This window comes from Phacochoerus africanus, chromosome 4 (genome assembly GCF_016906955.1).
Source record: "Phacochoerus africanus isolate WHEZ1 chromosome 4, ROS_Pafr_v1, whole genome shotgun sequence".
Lineage (NCBI taxonomy): Eukaryota > Metazoa > Chordata > Mammalia > Artiodactyla > Suidae > Phacochoerus > Phacochoerus africanus.
Window position 1 is genome coordinate 27,216,841 of NC_062547.1, and position 27,316 is coordinate 27,244,156.

At 44.3% G+C, this 27,316-nt stretch overlaps 1 protein-coding gene across 1 annotated transcript in view; it reads left to right on the forward strand.

Moving 5' to 3' along the window:
* Positions 1 to 27,316, forward strand: part of SLC1A2 (solute carrier family 1 member 2) — a 121,101-nt gene that overhangs the window by 68,350 nt on the left and 25,435 nt on the right. The window contains exons 4-7 of the mRNA XM_047775988.1: positions 4,284 to 4,534; positions 8,812 to 8,980; positions 15,155 to 15,281; positions 25,950 to 26,183. Of these exons, the coding sequence (XP_047631944.1) occupies positions 4,284 to 4,534; positions 8,812 to 8,980; positions 15,155 to 15,281; positions 25,950 to 26,183 (781 nt within the window). The remainder of the gene's footprint in view (positions 1 to 4,283; positions 4,535 to 8,811; positions 8,981 to 15,154; positions 15,282 to 25,949; positions 26,184 to 27,316) is intronic.

Genomic DNA, 27,316 nt, shown 5'->3' on the forward strand with positions numbered 1-27,316 from the left:
ATGAAATACTAGATGGGAAACCCTTCCAGTTTTTCAGAAGAAAGATACTCTTAATGTATAGATCATGTTCAGTAGTTATTTTTTTAATACATTTAAAAATTTACTATCCACTTAGATGGAAATTGAATTAATTTCTCTTATGTATGTACATATCAGGACCAGCAGATTATGCAGTTTCTTCTCAAATGAGTCTTATGGTCAGTCAATTAATTTAGCTCTACTGGAAAGGGATTTCTTTTTTTTATTGTTATTTCCCCAATGCAATTTTTTTCCTACTGTACAGCATGGTGACCCATTACACACACATGTATACCTTCTTTTTGCTTTCATAATCATGCTCCATTATAAGTGACTAGACATAGTTCCCAGTGTTATACAGCAGGCTCTCATTACCTATCCATTCCAAAGGCAATAGTCTGCGTCTATTAACCCCAAGTTCCCCAACCACCCCACTCCCTCCCCCTCCCCCTTGGCAACCACAAGTCTATTCTCCAAGTCCATGATTTTCTTTTCTGTGGAGAGGTTCATTTGTGCCATATATTAGATTCCAGATATAAGTGATATCATATGGTATTTGTCTTTCTCTTTCTGACTTACTTCACTCAGGATGAGATTCTCTAGTTCCATCCATGTTGCTGAAAATGGCATTATGTCATTCTTTTTTATGGCTGAATACTATTCCATTGTGTATATATACCACATCTTCCTAATTCAATCATTTGTCGATGGACATTTGGGCTGTTTTCATGTCTTGGCTATTGTGAATAGAGCTGCAGTGAACATGCAGGTGCATGTGTCTTTTTTAAGGAAGGTTTTGTCCAGATATATGCCAAAGAATGGGGTTTCTGGGTCATATGATAGTTCTATGTGTAGTTTTCTAAGGTACCTCCATACTGTTCTCCATAGTGGTTGTACCAGCTTACATTCCCACCAACAGTGCAGGATGGTTCCCTTTTCTCCATACCCCCTCCAGCATTTGTTCTTTGTGGACTTATTAATGATGGCCATTCTGACTGGCGTGAGCTGGTATTTAATTGTAGTTTTGATTTGCATTTCTCTAACAATCAGGGATGTTGAGCATTTTTTCATGTGCTTGTTGGCCATCTGTATATCTTCCTTGGAAAAATGTCTATTCAGGTCTTTTGCCCATTTTTCCTTTGGGTTCTTGGCTTTTTTGCTGCTGAGTTGTGTAAGTTTCTTGTATATTTTAGAGATTAAGCCCTTGTCAGTTGCATCATTTGAAACTGTTTTCTCCCATTCTATAAGTTGTCTTTTTTGTTTTCTTTTTGGTTTCCTTGGCTGTGCAAAAGCTTGTCAGTTTGATTAGGTCCCATTGGTTTATTTTTGCTTTTATTTCTGTGGCTTTGGGAGACTGACCTGAGAAAACATTTGTAAGGTTGATGTCAGAGAATGTTTTGCCTATGTTCTCTTCCAGAAGTTTGATGGTATCTTATCTTATATTTAAGTCTTTCAGCCATTTTGAGTTTATTTTGGTGCATGGTGTGAGGGTGTGTTCTAGTTTCATTGATTTGTATGTAGCTGTCCAGGTTTCCCAGCAATTCTTGCTGAAAAGACTGTCTTTTTTCCATTTTATGTTCTTGCCTCCTTTGTCAAAGATTAATTGACCCGAGGTGTCTGGGTTTATTTCTGGGTTCTCTGTTCTATTCCATTGGTCTGTATATCTGTTTTGGTGCCAGTACCACACTGTCTTGATGACTGTGGCTTTGTAATATTGCCTGAAGTCTGGGAGAGTGGTGCCTCCTGCTTGGTTTTTGTTCCTCAGAATTGCTTTGGTAATTTTGGGTCTTTTGTGGTTCCATATAAAGTTTTGGATTGTTTGTTCTAGTTCTGTGGAAAATGCCGTGGATAATTTGACAAGGATTGCATTGAATCTGTATATTGTTTTGGATAGTATGGCCATTTTTACAATATTAATTTTTCCAACCCAGGAGCATGGAGTATCTTTCCATTTCTTTACATCCTCTTTAATTTCCTTGATTAATGTCTTATAGTTCTCAACATTATAAGTCTTTCACCTCCTTGGTCAGGTGTATACCCAGGTATTTGATTTTTTGGGGTGCAATTTTAAAAGGTATTGTATTTTTGTATTCCTTTTCTAATATTTCATTGTTAGTATCCAGAAATGTGACTGATTTCTGAATGTTAATCTTATATCCTGCTGCTTTGCTGAATTTGTTGATCAGTTCGTTCAGGTAGTTTTTGGGTTGAGTCCTTAGGGTTTTCTATATAGTATCATGTCATCCGCATATGGTGACAGTTTTACCTCTTCTCTTCCTATTTGGATGCCTTCTATTTCTTTTGTTTGTCTGATTGCTGTGGCTAGGAATTCTAATACTGTATTGAATAACAGCGGTGAGAGTGGGCATGCTTGTCTTGTTCCAGATTTTAGTGATAAGTCTTTCAGCTTTTCTCCATTGAGTATTATGTTTGCTGTGGGTCTGTTGTAAGTGGCTTTGATTATGTTAAGGAATGTTCCCTCTGTACCCACTTTGGTAAGAGTTTTGATCGTGAATGGATGTTGGACTTTGTCAAATGCTTTTTCTGCATCTATGGAGATGATCATGTGGTTTTTGACTTTTCTTTGGTTAATGTGGTGTATGACATTGATTGATTTGCATGTGTTGAACCATCCTTGTGAACTTGGGATGAATCCCACCTGGTCATGGTGTACAATCTTTCTGCTACGTTGTTGGAGATGTTCACTAGTTATTGACTGAAATAACTGTTTTATTTGAAAGATTTTTTTCCCCTCCATGGGCTTATACTGATAGTTTCCTCCTTACCAAATAATATTAGTCAAACACGGTCTAAGTTGATATAGTTTAGAGACTAGGCTCAGAGTTAAGAATGAGTAGGGCTTTGGTTTATACCTGGCTGCCACCAAGCTGGGTGACCTTGAGAAAGTTGTCCTCTGGACTCTTCACCTTACGAAGATAGAGAAGCTCTGATAACTCCATGAGATTCAGAAGCTACAGTCTCATAGATGGTTGACCAGTGAACCCAGTGATGGAAAGAGATAGACTCAGTATCATTCAGCCCCATATTGAGTAATGCTGTGTTTTATGTTAAATGCTCTTTTTGAAACCAGAGGAAATGTTCTCCATGCCTGTTTAACAGATGGTTCATTGGCCAACCTGGTAAGGAAACCTTACTTCCATTGTCTGGAATTAGACTTCATTTTGTAAGAAGTGGGTCATACATGGGTCAGCTTCATTCAGAAAACTTAACATCAATAATAACTTCCTCCCCAAAGGCAAAAAAGACTGATCCCCAGAAAGGGTTGCAATCTCTTGGTCTCATAAAAGCAGGAACTGAAACCAGGAAGTAGAAAGACTAAAGAAATTACTGGAAAAAAACCCAGTGAAGGCTGGGGTTTTTGTGACTTGCTTGGAATTTCCACTAACAATCACAGGAGCTCCTGAAATACAGACGAAGCTCCCACCTATGCTGGGTGTTTTTTGCACGTGTTGTCACATCCCTACACGAGGTCAGAAAACGTGGTCTCCATCAAGCTTGACCTCAGGAGCGAGAGGGCTGTGCTACATCACTTTTGCAGACTCTTGATTTCATGACTAGTCTTTTGAATGTCTTTTGAATACATAGGGCTACCAGCTTTTTATTTTCCTAAGTGAGGACATTAAAACAAACATAATGAGGTCCTACTGTACAGCACAGGGAACTATATCTAGTCTCTTGGGATAGACCATGATGGAAGATAATATAAGAAAAGGAGTATATATATATGAGTGGTCACTTTGCTAGACTGAAGAAATTGGCGCCACATTGTAAATCACCTATTCTTTAGTGAAAAATATGCAAAGCATAAATAAAATATGTAGTATAATTGACAAAAAACTAAACAAAGCAAACAAAAATCCTAGCATGTCCCAGGACCATCACTTCATAAAGGCTATCTTCATACCAAATAAGCGGGAAGGGCATTATCTCAGAATTAACCATTGAACACAGTATTCAGCTTTAACTCACTATTGCAGACTGATAAAAAGCAGTCACCTGACCAGTTTATAAAGTTGGAACCAAACGCTCTCCACCTCTGCCCACTTCTCTAGAATCTCAAAAACATCCTCGGAAAGTGGAATTGTAAACTGTGGAGTTGACAGATAATTCAGTTAGAAGGAGGTTCGATTAACCATTAATGCCTTTGAGTGGGATGAAGCTGCGGGTTGGTGACAGCTATGCAGAGATGGGCAGCTCACAGGAACATAATGGAACTCCTCCTCCTGGATTTCTTTTCCATGCAGGGTTGTCGGGCCTGGATGCTAAAGCCAGTGGCCGCCTGGGCACGAGAGCTATGGTGTATTACATGTCCACCACCATCATCGCCGCAGTGCTGGGGGTCATCCTGGTCTTGGCTATCCACCCAGGGAACCCCAAACTCAAGAAGCAGCTGGGGCCTGGGAAGAAGAACGACGAAGTGTCCAGCCTGGATGCCTTTCTCGACCTCATTCGAAATCTCTTCCCTGAAAACCTCGTCCAAGCTTGTTTTCAGCAGGTAACCCTGAGCTCTGATAGCCTCACTTCTCCAAACTCCTAAGTTCCCAGGGTGGTAACTTAGAGACCATTTCAACCAACCAGCTCTGGGGAGCAATTTCTTAATATTTAATATTCTCTGCCTCGGGGTGGTATGAGGTCCTCTGGAGCAGATTTTTTAGGACTGGGGTTGAGTCGTTTTTGTTTGCTTGTTTTTGAACCTTCCTTTTTTTTGCAGTACACTTCATAGCGTTTTAATCTGGGATCCCTCTTCTCCTTTTCTCTTGGGTCTCTTTTTCTCCATGTTTGGTTATGTCATCCCAGAGCATATTTTTATCACCTAGCCCACCACCCTCTTGAGTGCCTGGTGGGTCTCGATCTTAGCAGTGGAGCAAAACCACATGTGACACACCTTAAAATCCGCATGCTTTACAGAATCTGAATCTCCAGGATGGCCCAGTGATTGGGTATTTGTCAAATTCTAGAAGTAGTACATGAGAACTGAGGAGAGTTTAAAGATTATAGATGTACACAAGTAAAAATTCAAGTCCCCATGTCCCTTTCCTAGAGCAACTCATGTTTCCCCTTGTGTATTTTTTTGGTCACATGTGCATGTGTTCGTATGCGTAATCTTAAAAAAAAAAAAAAATTCAGCCTGGGAGTTCCCTTGTGGTCCAGCAGGTTAAAGATCTGGCGTTGTCACTGCAGCAGCTTGTCCTGCTGCTGTGGTTTGGGTTTAATCCCTGGCCTGGGAACTTCTACATGCTTGGGTGCATCCAAAAAAAAAAAAACAACCCAAATGGTACTGTGTTACACACACCATGTTGCAGCTTGCTTTTTCATTTAAGTGTGTTTTAGTGCCATTGCTCTCTTTGCTTTTTCATTGGTGTGTAGTATTTCTAAGAATAAATTCTTGGAAGCAAAAATGTCTTGCCAAAGAGTTTGATATTCTGAGTTTGCTGGATGTTATAGACATGGCCCTATGAAATTTGTAGCCAGGTATACTCCTACCAACCTCATACAGGCATAGCTATTTTTTAACACGTGGTTTTTAAAAGCAGTTGATTCTGCTGAGTGGTTCCACTGAGTTAGCCACCCAGGCTCCATTTGCCAGCCTCTTGTCCAGACCCATGGCTAATTTAGGTTAGAATACACCTCAGTTCCGATGAGCCCTGGTTGGAAGTAAACTAGAACCAAGGAACCTCCTTCAGCTCTTTCCAGGAAATCATAGAAGAATAAATTTAGGAAACAGGCCACAAAGAAAAAAGTCTACATTTCCAGTGGCCCCAAATTACCAACCACTGCTGAGCTCAGTTTACTCTGGGTAACTCTGTAATGTGTTCTCTGATGCCCAAGGCCACTTTGGAGGCTCTTGTAGCAGGGAGCTGTGTGAAAGGCAGGGGAAATTGAGTGGGGAGTGAACAGAAAGAGGCTAGGGAAGGGGTGCTTACTGGGACCCCCTCTGTATAATGAGCTTTCCCCTCCGGCAGCCTGCCTAGAATGATGAATTTGCTTGCTTTGGAGGGATAGATGCAACGGGGTACCAAGTCTATTCTTGACATTTTGGAAAGAGCGCTCTGGAATTGTAGCCGTGGAGGCTGAGCTGGTAGAAGGTCGGGGGTGGAGGAGCTGGTAGCATGAGAGCGACGGGGTACAGATTTGGGCCCCCTTCCTGTGCTCAGTCCCAACCACGCTCCAGGCAAGAAGGAGCCCCTTTGGTCAAGCCAGTGAGGCAGGACTGAGAATCCGGCAGGCAGCGGAGCTGTCACTCTGGGCAAGGGGTGAATGTCTGTCCTGTCAGCTGAGCTCACACTCCCACTCACACTCCCTGGCCTGTCTAGTGGTGGGCAGTCTCTGCTGTCTTGTCACTGCCTGAGGCACTAGGGGTCACTAGGCTTGAGGACAGAGCCGTTTCCTTCCCCACCCCCACCCCCACCGGCAAAATTCTTGCGAGGAGTGAGCCCATAGTCCTCCAGCTAAGCCCAGGGACATGGTCCCTTTGGGTTAAGACAGTCAGAGAAAAAGCATGTGGAATATTTTACCTTAGGGTGAGGGAGGTGCATATTCTTAAGCTAGACTGCAGGCAGCCCAGGGGAAAGAGAACTTAAACTTGGTACAATCCCCTGGGCTTAGGAGGCCGTGAAGAGAGTCGGAAGAAAGGGAACTCCTAGGGTGTCGTGGCATACCCGGGAAGGAAGGGTGCTGGAATATGGCTTCAGTGACCCTGGGGTACAGCTGGCTTCAGATAGCCTCTCTTGGGTGGTGGAGGGGGCTTCAGGACCAGAGTTAGACATAAAGACGTTGGAAAAAAAAAAAAAGGTGCACAGTACCCAGAGCGCAGGCCCCCTCACCCAAAGTGGCAGGACCTGCATTTTTTGAGAGCAGGGAGGCCACCTGTTCGCTGCTTTGGGCGGACCCTGAACCAAAGTGAGGTTTCCAAGGCAACAACAGGCTCTCTTGTGTGGCCTGACCGCATGCAGTCAAGCCCAGTGAGAAGGGCCACGTGGAGGCCTTTTCTCTGGAAAGTTCCTTGGCCTTTTCTCTGGAAAGAAGATTGCTTATGGGGAAATGGTGTTAGGGAGTGCTTCAGTTACAAAAGAAAGCACTCGGTGTAATAGAACTCTAACTAGAAAGTAACCAGTAGTAAAAGAAAGCAATTGAGCAGGGAAAAGATCATTTGAGAAAAACTGGACACTAGCTACAATAGAACTCTAACTAGGAAGTAAACATTAGTCCGAAGTTCATGGGCCAAGGCAGGACAGAACCTCATGGAGACTGTTTTAACTAGTTTTTAGCTGTAACAATATTTCCTAGTCATTAACTCGTCCTTCCTCCCTTCCTTTCTTCCTTTCTTTTTAGGGCTGCACCTGCAGCATATGGAGGTTCCCAGGCTAGCGGCTGTATCAGAGCTGCAGCAACGGGCCTACACCACAGTCACAGCAATGAACTTTCTGCGACCTACACCACAGCTCACGGCAATGCTGGAGCCTCAACCCACTGAACAGGGCCGGGGATCAAACCCGAGTCCTTGTGGATATTAGGTTCGTTACTGCTGAGCCATGATGGGAACTCTGAATCACTAACTCTTGAGTCAGCCTTTTGAGACTGAGGGGAGGCCTGGGGGCTAAAGGACAAATAGTACGGGGTTTCAGGCCTTGCTGTTGGGGAATTCGGTGACCTGTGTTTGCTCATTCGCTGATTCTTGAGAGCACCTCCTGGGGGCCGTGTGCTCCTGTACGCAGGACGCCACAGGGAATGATCCAGTGAGGGTCCCTGCCCAATAGAGCTTACTTGCCTTCGGGGACCAGGGGCAGATAGACCAGAACAAACAGGTAAACACCCAAGATACTTAAAAATTAAGGCATGTGAGCACAGGGGGCTGGAGGCAGGATGATGGGCTAGGCAGTAACTGGGGGAGACATCTGAGCTGAGGGAATAACGGGTCAGAAGGAGCCTGGCTGAGAAGAACTGGGGGAAGAGCCCACTAAGCCGGGACGTAGACTTTCAGAGGTTGGCAAGTTTTTGGTACATTTGGAGAAGAGAAGGGAGTGGGGAGGGGAGACGTGGACAGGGAGTGGAGTGGGTGCAGGAGGACCTGGGGCCAGGGTCAGACTCCGCTTCTTATTCCAGGAGAATTTAGGTCCTCTGTTTTCGAAAGGCAGCTGTGGATATAGCCAGAGCTCTAGGTAGCCACACCGCTGGCGATGGCAGATAGCCAGGAAGAGGAGGTGCGGGGTCAGTGACCAGGGTTTTGCAGGTTTTAAGGTGAGGGAGCCTCAGGGGAGTGGAGTTGGCACCCAGCTGGGGTGGGCTAGCCTAGACAGGCTTGAACAGAGAGCCCAGGCAGATCCTTAACCCACTGAAAGAGGCTGGGGATCGAACCCGCATCCTCATGGACACTATGTTGGGTTCTTAACCCACAGAGCCACAGCAGGAACTCCTGGGTCTCACATTTGCTATTTTGTCCAGGATAATGAGAGAATCAGATATGCATCCCTGAACGTGCAACTTGTGTCCCAGTAGTGGATCGTACTGTTTGTAGTAGTTACAAAAGAACATTATAAATCCTATTAATTGTTGTGTGATAAGGACAATTGTATTGTGCTGTCTTTGTGTCCTAAAGCATCATTCTGTCAAACACAAACACAAAATACTCTCCGCTTTCATAACCTTGTTTTGGGCATTTCTTAATTACCTTTGACACATTGGGAATTTAAAACTATGTAAGCGGCCAGGCTCATTTGATGGCCCTTTACCCCAACCTTCTCATCTTTATGTTTTTTTCCCCCACCCCATTAGATTCAAACAGTGACGAAGAAAGTCCTGATGGCCCCTCCGTCAGACGAGGATGGCAATGCCACCAATGCTGTCCTCTCGCTCCTGAACGAAACTGTGACTGAGGGTCCTGAGGAAACGCAGGTGGTTATCAAGAAGGGCCTGGAGTTCAAGGATGGCATGAATGTCTTAGGTAGGCAACCTGGTATTCACCTCCTCAGGGAGGCACCTCTGCCGAGGCCACGTGGCCAGCCTTTCCCGCAGGTCAGCAGCTGGGCATCCTGCGTCCTTCTCAGAAAGCATACAGCTCTCTCCAGGGAGCAACCTGAGGGTCACCAGGACTGACAGCTGAAAGATTAAGGGCAAGGGAGGGAACAGGAGCAATGCCAGGTGGGGACCTGGCAGGTACGGGACTGACATTCAAGGGCACATCCCTTGACATTCTGCATGGTGTTGGCAGATCGCTTTCCCCAGTGCTCCATTTCATGAAGTTACACATCCAAGGCTTCCATGCCTTAAGCATTCCCCTCCCCCCACCAGCAGCAAGCTGCCCTTGGACACATACCAGTTCTGTGCTAGGCATTAGGCATGTGCCCTCCTCACCTCCAGCCTTCACAGTCTATAAACAAATGCAGTGCTCTCAGAAGTCAAAAGTGTTGACATCGGTGCCTAAAGGAGCTTGCCAAAAAGGAAACTATCTTGGAGTTCCCGTCGTGGTGCAGTGGTTAACGAATCCGACTAGGAACCATGAGGTTGCGGGTTCGATCCCTGGCGTTGCTCAGTGGGTTAAGGATCCGGCGTTGCTGTGGCTCTGGCGTAGGCCGGTGGCTATGGCTCCAATTAGATCCCCTAGCCTGGGAATCTCCGTATGCTGTGGAAGCAGCCCTAGAAAAGGCAAAAAGACAAAAAAAAAAAAGAGGAAACTATCTTGATGTGGTACATACATACAATGGAATACTACTTAGCCATAAAAAAGAACAAAATAATGCCATTTGCAGCAAAATGGATGGAACTAGACTCTCATACTAAGTGAAGTAAGTCAGAAAGAGAAAGACATATACCATATGATATCACTTACATCTGGAATCTAATATAAGGTTCAAATGAACCTATGTACAGAAAAGAAACAAACTCATGGATTTGGAGCTCAGACTTGTGGTTGCCAAGGAGGAGAGGGAGGGAGTGGGATGGACTGGGAGTTTGGGGTTAGTAGATGCAAACTATTGCTTTTGGAGTAGATAAGCAATGAGGTCCTGCTGTAAAGCACAGGGAACTGTGTCTAGTCATTTGTGATGGAACATGATGGAGGATAATGTGAAAATAAAGAATGTATATATACATTTGCTTTGCTGTACAGCAGAAATTGACAGAACATTGTAAATCAACTGTAATTATTATTATTATTATTATTATTTTGTCTTTTTGCCATCTCTTGGGCCACTCCCGAGGCATATGGAGGGTCCCAGGCTAGGGGTCCAATCGGAACTGTAGCTGCCGGCATATGCAAGAGCCACAGCAACATGGGATCTGAGCCGCATCTGCAACCTACACCACAGCTCACCACAACGCCAGATCCTTAACGTACTGAGTGAGGCCAGGGACCAAACCCGCAACCTCATGGTTCCTAGTCAGATTCGTTTACCACTGAGCCATGACAGGAACTCCCTGTAGTAATTTTTTTTTTTTTTTCAAAAAAGGAGACTGTCTCAGAATTCCTGCTGTGGCAGAGTGGGTTAAGGATCTAGCGTTGCCACAGCCGTGGCACAGGCACAGCTGCAGCTCAGATTTGATCCCTGGCCCAGGAACTTCCATATGCTTCTGGTGTGGCCAAAAAAAAGAGAGAGAGAGAAAGAGAGACTGTCTTGTTTACCTTTCTGGGATCCCAAGGAGCCCTTTCCCCGAGCAGGGAGCCTTCCAAGTGTGACATCCCAGGGGTTTCTTTGGCTCTGCAGTTAGACAAGTTTGAATCCAGTTTGGATCTGTTACAGACCACTAACCGGTTACCTGACCATGGGCAGGTTGCACCACTTCTCAAGATTCATCTGTAAAGAGGGCATGGGGTTGGCATTTCTCTTGTAGATCATTATGAGGATTCAGTGAGATTGTGCACGTAGGGCACAGAGATGCATGCATGAGCTTCATTCATGCGAGCTGCTGTCATGACTAAAGGTGGGTGGAGCGCTGAGATGCTCAGTAAGAAAACACCCCACAGAGGACAGAGACTCCCCCTCAGGTGGGTGGCTCGTTTGCTCATCCACCCTGGGTTCACTCCCCACCATAACCCCTACCCACTGTTAGAATGGTGTCCCCCAAACAAGAAGGACACACATTTGGTCATAAGATGGGAGAAATGGGGAAACTATGTGGATGAAGTATGTTGGTCCATACAAGTGAGGTTTCTAAGGGTTTGAACGAGAGCTGTTTAGAAATGTTTGAGCTCTGGGCTCCTTCCACGGAGATTACATGCCCTTGTCTCTTTGGTAGGGCTGTCAGATAAAATGCATGTACCCAGCTACAAGTGAATTTCAGATGAACAACAAGAATTTATTTTCTTTTTCATTTTTGGTCCCCCCAAGGCATTTGGAATTCCCAGGCCATGGATCAGATCTGAGCCATAGCTGGATTCTAGTCATAGCTGTGACCTATGCCACAGCTGTGGCAATGCTGGGTCCTCAACCCACCGTGCCAAGCTGGGGATCTAACTTAACATCCCAGCGCTCCAGAGATGCTGCCAATCCTGTTGTGCCATACCAGGAACTCCAACCACTAGGAATTTTTAAGTGTTAAGAATATCCCAGATATTTCATGGGACATACTTACACTAAAAAAAAGTCATTGTTTACCTGAAATTCAGATTTTAACTGAGTGTCCTGTTCTTTTGTTTGTTCTAGATTTGATAACCGTTCTCCTTACTCATCAGAATAGTGGAGGAATAGCTGGGGGTGGGGGGTGCAGGATTGCCCAGTCACTGAAAAGTGGAAGCTTCAGTGAGGGATCTTTTCTTTGGCCTGGCAGGAAGTGGGTTGAGGAGGTGAGAATGAGGGAGGAGATAAGCTGACTAGGTTGCCAGGCAATGGAAGATGAGTTGGTTGTTGGCCATCAGTGGGAGGTGAGAAGAGGAAGGAGAGAGGAGAGAGTGGGAGAATGCCTCTGAGAAGGAGGGTTTGCAAATATCCTCAGCATCCAGGCCGGTGTGGCTCTTCTCTTCCACTCTCCAGACATCTGTGACCTTTTCAGGACCTTCCCAGCTCCTCCCCGGCCCCCCCAGACCTGAGGGCCAAGGGGCCCCACAGTTTTCTACTTTGGCCACGAGTAATGGGGCCAGGGCTTTGAGGTGAATCATTCCGAAGACTTTTGTGGTCTTTTCCAGATTCTCGGTGGATTCTGGGAAGTCACATGGCCTTTGGCGGTCCTGGGGAGTTTCAGCCCCACTCACTCCTCTCTCAACCTGGTGACCAAATCTAAGAGGGCTCTGTTCAAATGGAACACCCCCGTCCCAGTGAGTGTGTTCAACGAGGCCGTGTTTACACAGGGTGCAAGTGTCCAAGTGCAAATTGAGGTCTGGAAAGCTGAGGGAAGTCAGATGGTTGAGAAACTTCCCATTTACAAATCATGGCTGAAATAAGGTTCTTTCCATGGTCCTCCAAGGGCAAAGATAGTGGCTTTTTTTTTTTTTTTGGTTTTGGTTGTTTTTTTTTTGTTTTTTTTTTTTTTTTGTTTTTTTTTTTTTGGCTTTGGAAAGTCCCAAAGAGCGAGCATTGCAATAGTGAAGATAAAATCTGGCCTCTGACTTTTTAAAACACTTATTTCTTTCTTTCTTTCTTTTTTTTTTTTTGTCTTTTTGCCTTTTCTAGGGCCGCACCCATGGCATAGGGAGGTTCCCAGGCTAGGGGTCTAATCAGAGCTGTAGCCGCCGGCCTACACCACAGTCACAGCAATGCCAGATCCGAGCCGCACCTGTGACCTACACCACAGCTCACGGCAACGCCAGATCCTTAACCCACTGAGCAAGGCCAGGGATCGAACCTGCAATCTCATGGTTCCTAGTCAGATGCGTTAACCACTGAGCCATGACAGGAACTCCATAAAAACACTCATTTCTTTACGCCGCAGACTTGCAGACTCTTTTGGACTCGAATCTCAACCACTTAAATCAACTCCTGTGAGAGACGGCTCCTTTCAGCATCTCTGTAGTATGCACAGAGATGGCCAGTTTCTGCAGACCCCACCGGGGGAGCTGTTTTATGCTAGTTCTTTGGGACCTTGAGACCTGGAGCATTTTCTTTTAAAATTTCCAAATGGAATTCACCAAGTGATAACTAGCTATTCTCAGCCAGAATGTTCACAGATTATTGCTCAGTTCTCCGCTAGCAAACGCCTCTCCACGGGCTTGAGAAGAGCCTGCCTGCAATGTCCTCTATTCCTGCAGAACTAGGTCACTCTCCCTGGTCGCTCTAATTCTGGGTCACTTTAATTCTCACTAAGCCTTTGTTTTTGTGGCCAGAACGGCTCACTGGTAAGTCACCTGTCGCTCTTTCTGGCCAAGAGCTGAGAAGGGGAACTATGAAATAGTGAGGATTAACAATTTTAATGCAAGTTCTGGGTTCTTTTTGCTGAAGCTAGAGAGAGGGTCTGGTGGTTGAACAGTCTGGGTTGATATGTGCTTGCTGTGGGGAGGTGAGAGGTTTTGGTGACCAGGGAAAAGGTAAAATCAGAGGTCCAGAGAGAAAGACTTTTCCTCCAAGAGAATCAAATTATAATGCTGTAGTTTACCTTGGTACAGCTCGAGACCGCAGGCCTAAACAGACACATGAGGAAACTGGATAGAATAGGGAGGGACTGGAAATGACGGGACGGGGTGGGTGTGGGGAAGAAGAGGGAGAGGTTCAGAGAAAGTCAGATGGGCGAGCAAGGTCCCATCGTCAAGGGGACAATGACACGGATTTATAGTCCATGCAAGTCATCAGAATTGGAGCCCCAAGGGAGTTCCCATCGTGGCTCAGTGGGTTAACGAATCCGACTAGGAACCATGAGGTTGCGGGTTCAATCCCTGGCCTTGCTCAGTGGGTTAAAGATCCAGTGTTGCCCAAGAAATGGCAAAAAGGCAAAAAAAAAAAAAAAAAAGAATTGGAGCCCCAAGACTGGAAAACAGATTGGGAGTTGAGGGGCACATGGTGATTTGTAATCAGAAACCCAGAAAGCCCCAGGCAGTATGGGGACATCTGTTAGCCATACACATGGGAGGGTCTGGGTGACACTCCAGAGTGAGACCCTGAGGGAGGGACCTAGTAGGGAGTAGTGGCGGAGAGAATGTTTTGGGGAAAGAAAAGCCAGGTCTTGGAGAAACTAACAAATCAGGCAGGTTCCCAGGACAGATACTTAGAATGAGGCAAAAGGCCGCCCAGAACTAAGACCCAAGATTGGCTGTTGGAGTCGGTCCAGGACCTAGTGCAATTTGCTGCTGACATCAAGAGGTGGAGACAGTGTTCCTCAAATCCTCCTGGACGGGAATTAGGATTGACCCTGGGGCCAGGATGGGGTTACACTGAGGTGGACATCAGGTGATAACAAGTGAAGGAGTTAAGACGGCTGAGGGGCCAGGAAATTACAAAGACTATGTTTTCTCTTTATGATCCTGGGAAAAAACTCAGTAAAAAAGAAAGCATTCTAAACTTTTTTGACCATGGAAAAAATGGTGATGAATTAATGAATAACAGGTTGAATGCAAGCAAACTGGGTCATTTGGGGTTTTCCCAACTGTTTTGTATTTCCCATTGCTTTCTCTTTGATTTTTTTTCCTTTTTGTCATTTTTCTTCCTTCTCAAATTAGGCAGTAGGAAAATAATTTTATCTTTAGGGTGTTCCTGGAGTGAACTATACCAGCCATGCATTGATTTGGGATAACACCAAGCCAATACAGACATAACCCTGGCAGAGACTTAGTTGTTAATTGGTCTCTGCTCTTCTAACATTGGCTCCAAAATTTGCACAAAACCCCCCAAGTCCCAACAAGCCTTGCTTTGTTAATCTATATGCTAAAGGAATCTGCTCACACATGATTTCAAAAGCAAGGACGAGAAAGAAGAGAGTACTTTATCGTTTGGAAGGAACATGAATTTATTTCCTCCAAGGAACTAACCTGCTTACACTCCAACTTGCTCATGTGGAAAATATTCAGGAAAGCCGTAATTATCCAGGGGAAAGTTATTTTCAGTGTGAAACCTAATGCTTTTGTCTTTTAATGCTTACTTCGTGGGATAACAGGCGGTGAGAACGGGGCTCCCTACTTGGGGAATGGGAAAGCCCACGGGAGAAGAAATACATCCTTTATAATTTGTCCTTCTGTGTCATGTGATTCACCCAACAGGTCTGATAGGGTTTTTCATTGCCTTTGGCATCGCCATGGGGAAGATGGGTGAGCAGGCCAAGCTGATGGTGGAATTCTTCAATATTTTGAATGAGATTGTGATGAAGTTGGTGATCATGATCATGTGGTAAGTGGGCTTCTTCTTACCTCGTTGTGGACCCCATGGTGTTGGGGTCCCCCAGAGGACACTGGAACCTTCCCAGCAGCAAAGAGTGGGCGGGCGTGAACCAAGCGAACCAAGCAAAGGGCTCTCAGGAAGGACTGAGAAAGGGCTGAAAAACTTCTCTTTTAGAGAGTTCCCCAGAAAATGGGTTGGAAACCTACAGCCAGCCCATGGACCACATCTCATCTGTTTTGTATGACCTGACAATTAAGAATGGGTCTTTTGTGTTTACTTTGCAGAAAAAAAAAATCAAAAGAGTAGTACTAGTCCATGACACATGAAAATTACTTGAAGTTCACATTCAGGGCCCATAAATCGTTCTGTTGAAACCCAGTCTCATACCTGTTTGTTCATGTATTGTCTACAGTTGCTTTTGTGCCAAAAGACAGAGTTGAGGGATTCTGACCAAGAGTATGTAGCCTGCAAAGCCTGAAATATTTACTCTTTGGACCCTTATATAAAAAGTCTGCCCATCCTTGCCCTGTGAGAAAAGACAAAAAAAAAGAAAAAGAAAAAAAAACAACCACTGGAAAAATCAAGCAGGAATTCTGAAACCTGAAGCTCTCAGGAAACATTGAGATAGGGCCAAACTCCCTGGGACATGGCAGGGCCCAGGGCCTGTGGAAGAACCACTGCTCCGTATGCTGGTGTGCATAAGCAATGGATCTTAAACTCGGGTTACTCGTGACTCATGTGGGGGAAGAAAAAAAAAAGACAGAGTGAGACAGCTGTCAGGCCATGCAAGAAAAGTGAAATCACAGAGGATTGAACAAGAAGTGCTCTTGGAAATCTGGTTCCACCCTCTGGTTTTACAATAGAGAAAACTATGGTCCAGAGACACTGAATCTTGATTCTTTAACATCATCCTGATCATCATCATCACAAAAAACTCTCTTTTATTGATTTCTTTTTATCTGCCAAGAGCCATGATATTGCTTCATACCTATCAAATGCAATCCCAACAACCCTGCAAAGATGGCATTAGGGTTCCCATTTTACAGAAAGGACCACTGAGGCTCCTTGACATGAATGAACTTGCCCAACATTATATCACAAGGGAGAGGAAGAGCTGCAGTTTATGCTGATGGTAAAAATCTTTGGTGCATCAGTGGGTTTGTTTGAATCATCTAAGCAATATTGATTCCACTTCATTCCATGTGAGTTCGTGGTCAGTGGTTCTGAGACCTAGGGTAGCTCAGGAGACTGTGAGTAGTCCCTCCTTCACCAAGGATACAGTGTCACCTCCGGTCACGGGAACCATCTCATGTCCCTTTTCTATCAGAAAGATTTTTACATGCATTTTTTTTTTTCCAATCCTTACGATGGTCCTGTACGTCTGCCTAGAAAGAAAATAACTAGGAGACCAAACCACTTGTGTGTGCTCTGTGCCATAAGAATGCTGGGTTACGGGAGTTCCCATCGTGACTCAGCAGAAACAAATCTGACTAACATCCATAAGGATGCAGGTTTGATCCTTGACCTCGCTCAGTGGGTTAAGGATCCGGCGTTGCCTTGAGCTGTGATGTAGGTCACAGACGTGGCTTGGATCCTGTGTTGCTGTGGCTGTGGTGTATAGGCCCTCAGCTACAGCTCCAATTGAACCCCTAGCGCGGGAAGCTCCATTTGCCATGGGTGTGGACCTAAAAAGACAAAAAAAAAAAAATGCTGGGTTACAGACTCCCTGACTCTGCCCACTCCAGTGCTTCCCACCTGTTCCCCCCCCGCCTCCTCTGAGCCTCCTCCACTGCTGTGTGCTGCCTTCCCCTGAAACCCAACCTTCTTCTCTCTTCTTCTTCTCCTTGGCCCCTACTCCCACCTTACAAGGGCAGAATCTCCCCTTGACTTATATTTTATTTCCAAACATGGAGATGTGCCCATAGCAAGTTCTTACCAAAACGCGAGGAATGAGTGGGCCTGCCGAAGGCCCCAGGGTCTCATATCAAGAAGGTATTCCTCTTGATTTCATCAACCTGATTTAATAGATCTGGCTTGTTCTGATCATTACTTTATTGTACTTTGGAGACAGAAAGGATGCTAGTAAAATTGTGTCCCTTTTTCAATGATTGTACTGATTTTTCAACCTCCCAGGCAATGCTAGATGTCTGACTATTTCTTTTGTGTGAAGATTTAAAGTCACATGTCATGTCCCGCTGTAAAAACATTTTATATTATTTATTTTGTCTTTTTGCCTTGTTCTAGGGCCACTCCCGAGGCACATGGAGGTTCCCAGGCTAGGGGTCCAATAGGAGCTGCAGCCGCCGGCCTGTGCCAGAGCCACAGCAATGTGAGACCCGAGCCAAGTCTGGAACCTACACCACAGCTCACGGCAATGCCGATCCTTAACCCACTGAGCAAGGCCAGGGACCGAACCCGCCACCTCACGGTTCCTAGTCGAATTCGTTAACCACTGAGCCACGACGGGAGCTCCGTGTAAAAACATTTTAAAAGCCTTTTAAATTGTTCCGAGCTTACTGAGAGTTTGAGGTAAACGGTGATACATAAAGCCAACCAGGCCTCTTGCTATTAAACATTAGGATCTGCCTTTTTTTTTCCCTAGAATTTCTAGCAGAGTGAACACCCAAACTCTAAACAGGCAGTTCATTTTCCTGCATTATGATCTGGGCAAGGTATGAAAATTCCTTTCTTCATCCATACCAATGTCATCGCCACTGAAGCCGAGGGAATCTTTGAGGAAATCAGATGAGTCATGGGATCAAGTGTAACCTCCTTTCTCCCGGATGGAGTGGGTGTGGGTCAGGAAGTGTCCTACCCACTGAAATCAAAATCCTAAAGATGTAGCATCATATCCCAGGAGATAAAAGCAGGCGTGAGTTAGGAAGAAGACCCACGGAACAGTTTCTGACAGCTGTTCCGTTACCTCATCCAGGCGAACAGTCCGGAGGGTGTTATATGGTGAGAGATCCCAACGCTACACATTTCTTTCATTCTTCAGCTGCCTTGTCAGTGATTGAGAATGATGTGTGTGAGAAGGTTCTAGATAAAACAGCCAACAGACTGTCCCTAAAAGACACCCTCGAAGCTTAAGTCATCAGAGGACTTTCGTGGTCTTCTCTATGTGGTAGTAAGAACAATAATAATAGCAAAATATATCATTGAGATTACTATTATTCTAATAATCATCAGTATGAAATTATAACAGAATTACTAAATTCTTGCAATATGCTCAGTATTTTTACAATTATTGCACTGTACCAAATTAAGTCATACCAGATTTACAGATTCCTGCTCTATGCTTAATACTATTCCAGTACTTTCCATGCATTTATTTTTTTTTACTATAATAGCAGCAAATAGAGGTGCTTTTGTGAACCCAGTCTTCCTGTTGAGAAAACTTAGCACAGAGGTTAACTTGTTGCACAGCCTGAGTAATGCATGTTATAGAGAAATACTACCTAACTCAACTTCTGGGTTGAAATCAGGATCCTCTTATCACGAGCTGTTGTGACTTTAGGTAAGTTAATTTAGACACACTCTAAACCTCTCATCCTCATTTGTGAAATGGACTGATAGGGTTGTTATGAGAACTAAGTGGAATTATGATCAATATTTCTGCACATAGGAGCATTTCCTATGTGTCTGCCTAAGCACTTTATATGGACTAGTTTTTTTATTCTTGTTATATTGTAATTACCATTATTATCATCAATTCAGTCTGTAACCTTTGCTTCTGTGTGCATGAATTCCTTAAGAAGCTTGCAAAGCCCTCTGATTTATAAGAGAAAAAAGAAAGAAAGAAAGAAAGAAAGAAAGAAAGAAAGAAAGAAAGAAAGAAAGAAAGAAAGAAAGAAAGAAAGAAAGAAAAAGAAAGAAAGAAAGAAAGGAAGACAAACTCTTAATTTTGGTCTGATTTTCATATCCTCATTTTTTGCAAAGTTTTTTTCAAAATCTACACAACTTAAATAGAAAGTAAAACTTGGCATAATCTTACCACTATAGAAACATAAAGTGAGAAGTGAAATCTCTGCTCACTCTTTCAATTCTCCTCCCAGTTAACCCATCACCACCACCATCCATCCACCCACCAGTCCACCCATCCACTCATGCATTCATTCATTCCTTCACTTCATAAATACTTTTTCTGTGCCTAAAGTAATTTTAGGCACTGTTGATATAATGCAGCCTGGAGTCTCTACGAGCTGACTTGCACTCTATCCTGATGAAAAGGTCTAATCCTTTGAGCAGAAGTCACTCCTCGGATAGCCAGAACCTCTCCCTAAGTGGACTGGGACAAATGAGACTTGCCTTATTTTCTGACCCTGAGTACCGACAGCACCTTTAGCTAACTCTTGGAATGTATGCATCTTTCTTGACAGACTCTTCCAACTCTGAGGTCCCTTAAAATCTGTCCCAAACTGGCAGACTGGTGTTGCTACATGGGCCAGAACCTGAGTGGCTTGACGGCAGGCCTGAGAAAGTCCCTCTACTTACTTGCACTCCACGTGTCTGGCCCACCATCTGTCCTGTGCCTGAAAGTCCCAAATTAGTCACTTCAGTGGGTTAAGACCAAAGGCCTTGAATAAGCTGTAGCTAAAATAAATGGTTTCCAAAGACTGACCAAGGAATATCGGTATTTCATCAGTTGCAGATCATATTTTATTCCTGGAAACACTGATTTCCAAACACATCCGAACTATTTGGGGAGGAGTTCCCATTGTGGCTCAGTGGTAACAAACCTGACTAGTATCCATGAAGACTCGGATTCGATCCCTGGCCTCACTCAGTGGGTTAAAGATCCAGCGTTGCATGAGCTGTGGTGCAGGTGGCAGACGCGGCTTGGATCTGGTGTTGCTGTGGCTGTGGTGTAGGCTAGCAGCTACATCTCTGATTTAACCCCTAGCCTGGGAACCTCCATATGCCATGGGTACATCCCTAAATAGATTTTTTAAAAAAAAGAATTACTTGGGGAACCTGTTTGAAACGTGAATGCCCCAAGACCAGCTCCAGGAAATTCTAACACAATAGGCACGTGATGAGTCTAGGAAATCCATATTGTTTCAGGCAGGCCAGGTGATTCTGAGGCAGGAGTCTGTGGGTGCATGGACTGACTGAGTTCTGGGTTCATTAGTGCTGTGGGTGAGTATCTTTGTGGAGCCGAGTGCAGAGGTGAGGGGGCATCTTGGCGGGAATCTTAGGATGACAAGGACTGAGGTGCAAGTGGGCGGAGATAAGAATGGGTGAAGCAACAGTAAGGAAAAGACTTCAAAGGCCAGTCCCGGATGAACCAGTGGCTTTGGAAGTGATGCCCAGAGCTGAGGATACAGCGCATCTCAGGGCAGTATGGGAGCCACTCCCTCCCCAGCTCTGTAGTCATGTTCTTCCAACTTAGAAACTGGTCCCATAATTACTGGGTATCATTTGATTACCGAACTTTCATGGGAGCCCTTAGCCTCTGTATTTTTATTTTTTCATATCTTAAAGTTTTATTGTAGTTGATTTACAGTCTTGTGATAATTTCTGCTGTACAACAAAGTGATCCAGTTATACGTGTTTACATATCCACTATCATTCAGATTCTTTTCCCACATATGTTATCACAGAATATTAGGTAGAGTTTCCTGTGCTATACAGCAGATCCCCATTGGTCAATCAGTCTATATACCTCAATGTGCATATGCCAATCCCATACCCCCAGTCCACTCCTCCCCCTGCCCTCCACCTGCCCCCTTTGGTAACCATAAGTTTTTCAAAGTCTGTGAGTCTGTTTCTTTTCTGCATATAAGTTCATTTATATCCCTTTTTTAGATTCCACATATAAGTAATATCATATGATGTTCATCTTTCACTGTCTAACTCCACTTAGTACCATCATCTCTGGGTCTATCCATGTTGCTGCAAAGGTCATTATTTCATTCTTTTTAATAGCTGAGTAATATTCCATTGTATAGATGTACCACATCTTCTTTATCCATTGCTCTGTCAGTGGACATTTAGGTTACTTCCATGTCTTGACTATTGTAAGTAGTGCTGCAGTGAACATCAGGGTGCATGTATCTTTTTGAATTATGGTTTTCTTCAGATAGATGCCCAGAAAGGGTAAATTATTTTGCTGGATAATATGGTAGTTCTCTTTTTAGTTTTCTGAGGAACCTCCATACTGTTTTGTATAGTGGCTGCACCAATCTGCATTCCCACCAACAGTGTAGTAGGGTTCCCATTTCTTCACACCCTCTCTGATATTTATTGTTTGTGGACTTTTTGACGATGGCCATTCTGGTTGGGCTAAGGTAATACCTTGTAGTAGTTTTGATTTTCATTGATCTAATAATTAATGAAGTTGAACATCTTTTCATGTGTTTTTTGGCCATCTGTATGTCTTCTTCAAAGAAGCAACTGTTTAGATCTACTGCCCATTTTTGGGGGGATTGGGTTGGGTTTTTTTTGATATTGAGCTGGAAGAGGTATTTGTATTTTTTGGAGATTAATTCCTTGTGGTTTGCTTCATTTGCAAATATTTTCTTCCATTCCCTGGGTTTGTCTTTTCATTTTATCTGTGGTTCTCTTTGCTGTGCAAAAACTTTTAAGTGTAATTAGGCCCCATTTATTTATTTTTGTTTTTATTTTCATTACTCTAGGAGGTGGATCTGAGAAGATACTGCTGTGGTTTATGTCAGAGAGTGTTCAGCCTGTATTTTCCTCTAAGAGTTTTATAGAATCCGGTCTTATATTTAGGTCTTTAATCCATTTTGAGTTTATTTTTTGTGTATGGTATGAGAGAGTGTTCTAATTTCACTCTTTTGCATGTAGCTGTCCAGTTTTCCTGGCACCACTTGGTAAAGACTGCCTTTTCTGCATTGTATATTCTTGCCTCCTTTGTCACAGATTAGTTGACCAAAGGTATGTGGATTTATTTCCGCCCTTAGCCTCTTTATTTGCTCTGGTTTATGGCTTTGATTGTTTGCCTCATCTCAGAAACGTTGAGCAGTGAACTTGAACTTGGACACTTGCCTTTTTCTTTTCCATGGAGTGTCATTTTTTAAACAAGATGATTCATTAATGTGGAAACCCAGGAACTAGAGGCTTAAGCTACCTGATTTAAAAACAGGTGCAAGGAGTTCCCCTTGTGGTACAATGGTTGACGAATCGGACTAGGAACCATGGGATTGCAGGTTCGGTCCTTGGCCTTGCTTGGTGGGTTGAGGATCTGGCATTGCTGTGAGCTGTGGTGTAGGCTGCAGATGCAGCTTGGATCCCACATTGCTATAGCTGTGGTGTAGGCCGGCAGCTACAGCTCCGATTCGAACCCTAGCCTGAGAACCTTCATATGCTGCGGGAGCGGCCCTAGAAAAGGCAAAAAGACAAAAAAAAAAGAAAGAAAATAAAAAACCCATCACAGAGAAAAGGTTCTTCCCTTGTCCTAATTAATGCTCATTCAAATTCCAGACACCAAAGTGTTTGGGTTAACTCGGGCCCCTGCTTGCCATGTTTATTTACCCTGACACTCTACCTTCTGGCCTTTGACTAACACTCTCTATGGAACTCAGGTTCCTCCCAGCAAGCTGAGTGCTCCGGAGGTAACCCATCACCTCTCTAATCCATCGAACTCTAGCTCCAGTGTCTTCTCCAGGGGGTCTCTATAGCTGGTCTTGCTTGGCCATTCTACAAATTGCTTGTCCCAGAAGAGCAGGGAAATTGAATGGCACCCCAAACGTCTGAAATTTGTGGGGCTTTTTTTTTTTTTTCAGCTTTTTGGTATTTCTAGGGCCACTCCCACGGCATATGGACATATGGAGGCTCCCAGTCTAGGGATCTAATCGGAGCTGTAGCCGCCAGCCTACACCAGAGGCACAGCAACACGGGATCCGAGCTGTGTCTTTGATCTACACCATAGCTCACAGCAACGCCAGATCCTTAACCCACTGAGCAAGGCCAGGGATCGAACCTGCAACCTCATGGTTCCTAGTTGGATTTGTCAACGACTGCGCCACGACGGGAACTCTGAAATTTGTGTTTTTATGAACACCTTTGAAGGGTGACTGGTGCCTGAGAAAGGATGAATCTCTTGGTTTCTGAAGATAAGTGCTTTTTGTCCGAGGGAGTTCCCGTCGTGTCTCAGTGGTTAACAAATCTGACTAGGAACCATGAGGTTGTGGGTTCGATCCCTGGCCTTGCTCAGTGGGTTGAGGATCTGGCGTTGCCTTGAGCTGTGGTGTAGGTTGCAGACGCAGCTCGGAGTCCAAAAGTGCCTTCTGCTTATTTATTTATAATCCCAAGGAGCACAGAGCCATGCTGAGATGTTGTGAGTACAGATAGGCACACCCAGAGACTGTAAAATGGCAGGAGAGGTGAAGGTTTATTGGCCAGACTCCCTAATTCCTGGGGAAGTGGTCCTCCAACGTTGCCAGCCTTTGCCTCCAGGAGCGGAGCAGTGGAGGCTACAGGCTAGGTGCTCCTCAGGGAAAAGAATAGCTATGCTGATATTTTAACTAATTAGTGTCAGTTACAAATCACCTCTTCCAGGGGAGGCTTCCTCTTGAGAAAATATTTTGTTCAGAAAACCATCTGCAGTTGGGTGGCAGTAGCCTGTGAGATAACTTAGAAAGCCTTGGGCACGCAGACTTGACTCCTTAAGAATGGATGATGAGGGGACAAGAGGTATAAAAACACAATCCTCACAGCAACCCAGTGAGGTTGCAGTTAGCTTCTCTAAGCCTCAACTTACACATCTGTAAAATGGGCTTAAGTCACCAACCAAGGTCACATAGCTGGTAAGTGCCTGGACAAGCTCCATGTCTCATGTAACTCTGTATACATCTCTCATTTACTCCTCCTGGCTTACCTTTTACCCGGGAAGTGCTTGCTCTAGACACAACTGCAAAAGAACCTACCAAACCTGGCTTAGGAATTCCTCTCTTTTTCCTGACGTCCCCTCCCTCAGCTGGGAGCCCCACAGTCTTTCTTTCACATATGTTCATAATTCTTGAAAAGGTATCCACCTTTCCACAAGCATTTTCATTTCAGTTGGAAGTGTCACAGGCTGAACAAATTCATGCTCCAACAGCACCAGATTAGGCAATTAAAAAAGGGTGTTGCCACGCATGCAAAATGTGAGAGAGAGCGTGGTTAGCTGACTCAAAGAGTGACGACAACAGTGAATTGTTTTCAAGCTCCCTATAAGATAATACTAATATAGAAATATAAAATAAGCTTATGTAGGACAGGTTGGTAGATGGTAAATTGTCTGCTTAGGTGCCAGAAGCCATGAGTGCTCCTCTGAGAGAAGTGATTTGGCTGATGTGATGAGAACACCCCGTGGTGGAGTTTCACAGATTTGAAATTATTCTCCTCCTCCTTCCTGGTGTTGTGGTCTTGGGCCAGTTATTGAACTTTTCCAAACCTCAGTTTCCTCATTTGCCAAACAAGCATAATGACCTTGATGTTATGGTTGTGGTGAGAATGAAATGGGTGGAGCCCTCCCCATGCTGCTTGAAACGTGATGAATGGTGGCCAGTGTTGTTGGAGTAAGTGTGGGAAGAGATGCTTTCCGACTTGGAATTAATGAAACCACATTTCTCTAAACATACTCTTTGGCTCAGATTGCTTGTCTTGTTTTGGCAGATCTCTCTCTTTCCCTCTCACTCTGTATTGCCTAAATTCCTTCCAATGTGAATACAATGCACAGTTGAAAAACTCCCGTTTATAACTTGGTGAAACTCTTGTGAGCGTCTCTGAGAAACTCTAAATTCACTATCCATTTTCAAAGGAGATAATGGAGCGGAGAAGTCAACCAAGATTCTCAAAGACATAACCTGGGTGCTGCTCAACTTTTAGCTTAGTGCTTTCTTGAGAGGTGGTAACGATTGTTTCCAGTCGTGGCACAGTGGAAACAAATCTGACTAGGAACCATGAGGTTGTGGGTTCGATCCCTGGCCTCACTCATTGGGTTAAGGATCCAGCGTTGCCGTGAGCTGTGGTGTAGGTCATGGATGCGGCTCGGATCTGGCATTGCTGTGGCTGTGGCGTAGGCTGGCAGCGCAGCTCCGATTAGACCCCTATCCTGGGAACCTCCATATGCTGCAGGTGCAGCCCCCAAAGAAAAAAAGACAAAAAAAAAAAAGAGATGGTAAAGCTTATCTCCGCCAGCCCTAAAAAATTACAATGAAGCAACAAGATTTTCCTTGGGATTTTTTTTTTTTTTGCTATTTCTTGGCCCGCTCCCACGGCATATGGAGGTTCCCAGGCTAGGGGTCGAATCGGATCTGTAGCCGCCAGCCTACGCCAGGACAATAGCAACGTGGGATCCGAGCCGCGTCTGCAACCTACACCACAGCTCACGGCAACGCTGGATCCTTAACCCACTGAGCAAGGGCAGGGGCCGAACCCGCAACCTCATGGTTCCTAGTCGGATTCCTTCACCACTGCGCCACAACGGGAACTCCTCCTTGGGATTTTTCATCACACCAGGGGCCACTCGATCCATGGGAAAGATTTCAGATAATACAGTTAATCTAAAGCAGAATGTAGCATCTATTGAATCTCATGGTCCTCATTCAGCAAAACTCTTTGTATAGAAATCCCAGGCGTGGTACACAGGAGAGCCCAGATTTAAATTCTGAATCCCATAACCAGCTCTTCAATGCTTTTTTTTGTTTGTTTTTCTTTTATGTTTTTCAGGTACTCTCCCCTGGGTATCGCCTGCCTAATTTGTGGGAAGATCATTGCAATCAAGGACTTGGAAGTGGTTGCCAGGCAACTAGGGATGTACATGATCACGGTGATTGTCGGCCTCATCATCCACGGGGGAATCTTTCTCCCCTTGATTTACTTTCTAGTGACCAGGAAAAACCCTTTCTCCTTTTTTGCTGGCATTTTCCAAGCTTGGATCACTGCCCTGGGTACCGCTTCCAGGTAGAGAACATAAGAAATCACTCTCGTTTCTCTCTGCTCACTCCTCTAACTTCTTTGCCTCTTTCTCTTTTTCAAAACCCTCCGATCACAACATTCGATGAGAACACTTTTTGCATATTACTAAAAATTTTTTGAAAAAGTGGGATAGTTCGTACTTTTGGCTCCTTTTAGGAACTTTTGAGCTCTCTTAATGAACTTTTTGCTGGTACGCAGCTGTCTTGGATCTATGACCTTATATTAAATTTCCCAGATGAAAACATACTCTTCGTATCTACACATAATTTGACACATATAGCATTGGTTTAGTTTTAAATGTTTTCCAAAAGAATGTAATAGGATGTTACTTTATTTTTTATTTTTTTTGTCTTTTCTAGGGCCGTTCCCACAGCATATGGAGGTTCCCAGGCTAGGGGTCTAATCAGAGACGTTGCCGCCAGCCTACGCCAGAGCCACAGCAACATAAGATCTGAGCCACGTCTGCGACCTACACCACAGCTCACGGCAATGCTGGATCCTTAACCCACTGAGCAAGACCAGGGATCGAACTTGCAACTTCATGGTTCCTAGTCGGATTCGTTAACCACTGAGCCGTCACCGGAACTCCAATCAGGTGTTTCTTAAATGACCTTACAGGCCAATAGTCATGACAGCCTGGGAAGTTAAATTATATTTCCATCTTGCAAATCAATGAGAATTCTGTACTAGTAGAATGTGAGGTTGCAAAAAAGCTAAAATATATACAACTGGGAGACCTGGATTCTGCATTCACTTTCCCAAGATGAAGGGGAATACTCCTGTCCTTTTTCCTTCTTGGTCCTGTAAATTTCTTATGGCTAAGTATCTCTATTCATGAAGATTCTCTCCTTGGGGAGAAAAAATTAACTTTTTTTTTTTTTCAAAAATAAAAACAATCCTGTTTAGTTGTATGTTTGCTTTCTGGTGATGAGCATGGTAGTTGCTCATTATGAAAAAGTTCAGACGGAATAAAATTTTGGAGAAAAGGAATGTCCCCAATGATAACTGACAGTAACCCTTTAGTTAAAGTTAATATTTATCGTTATGTACATTTCCCACTCTTAGTATGTGTAGATATTATATTAAGTTGCTATTTTTCACTGGTCCACATATCATAA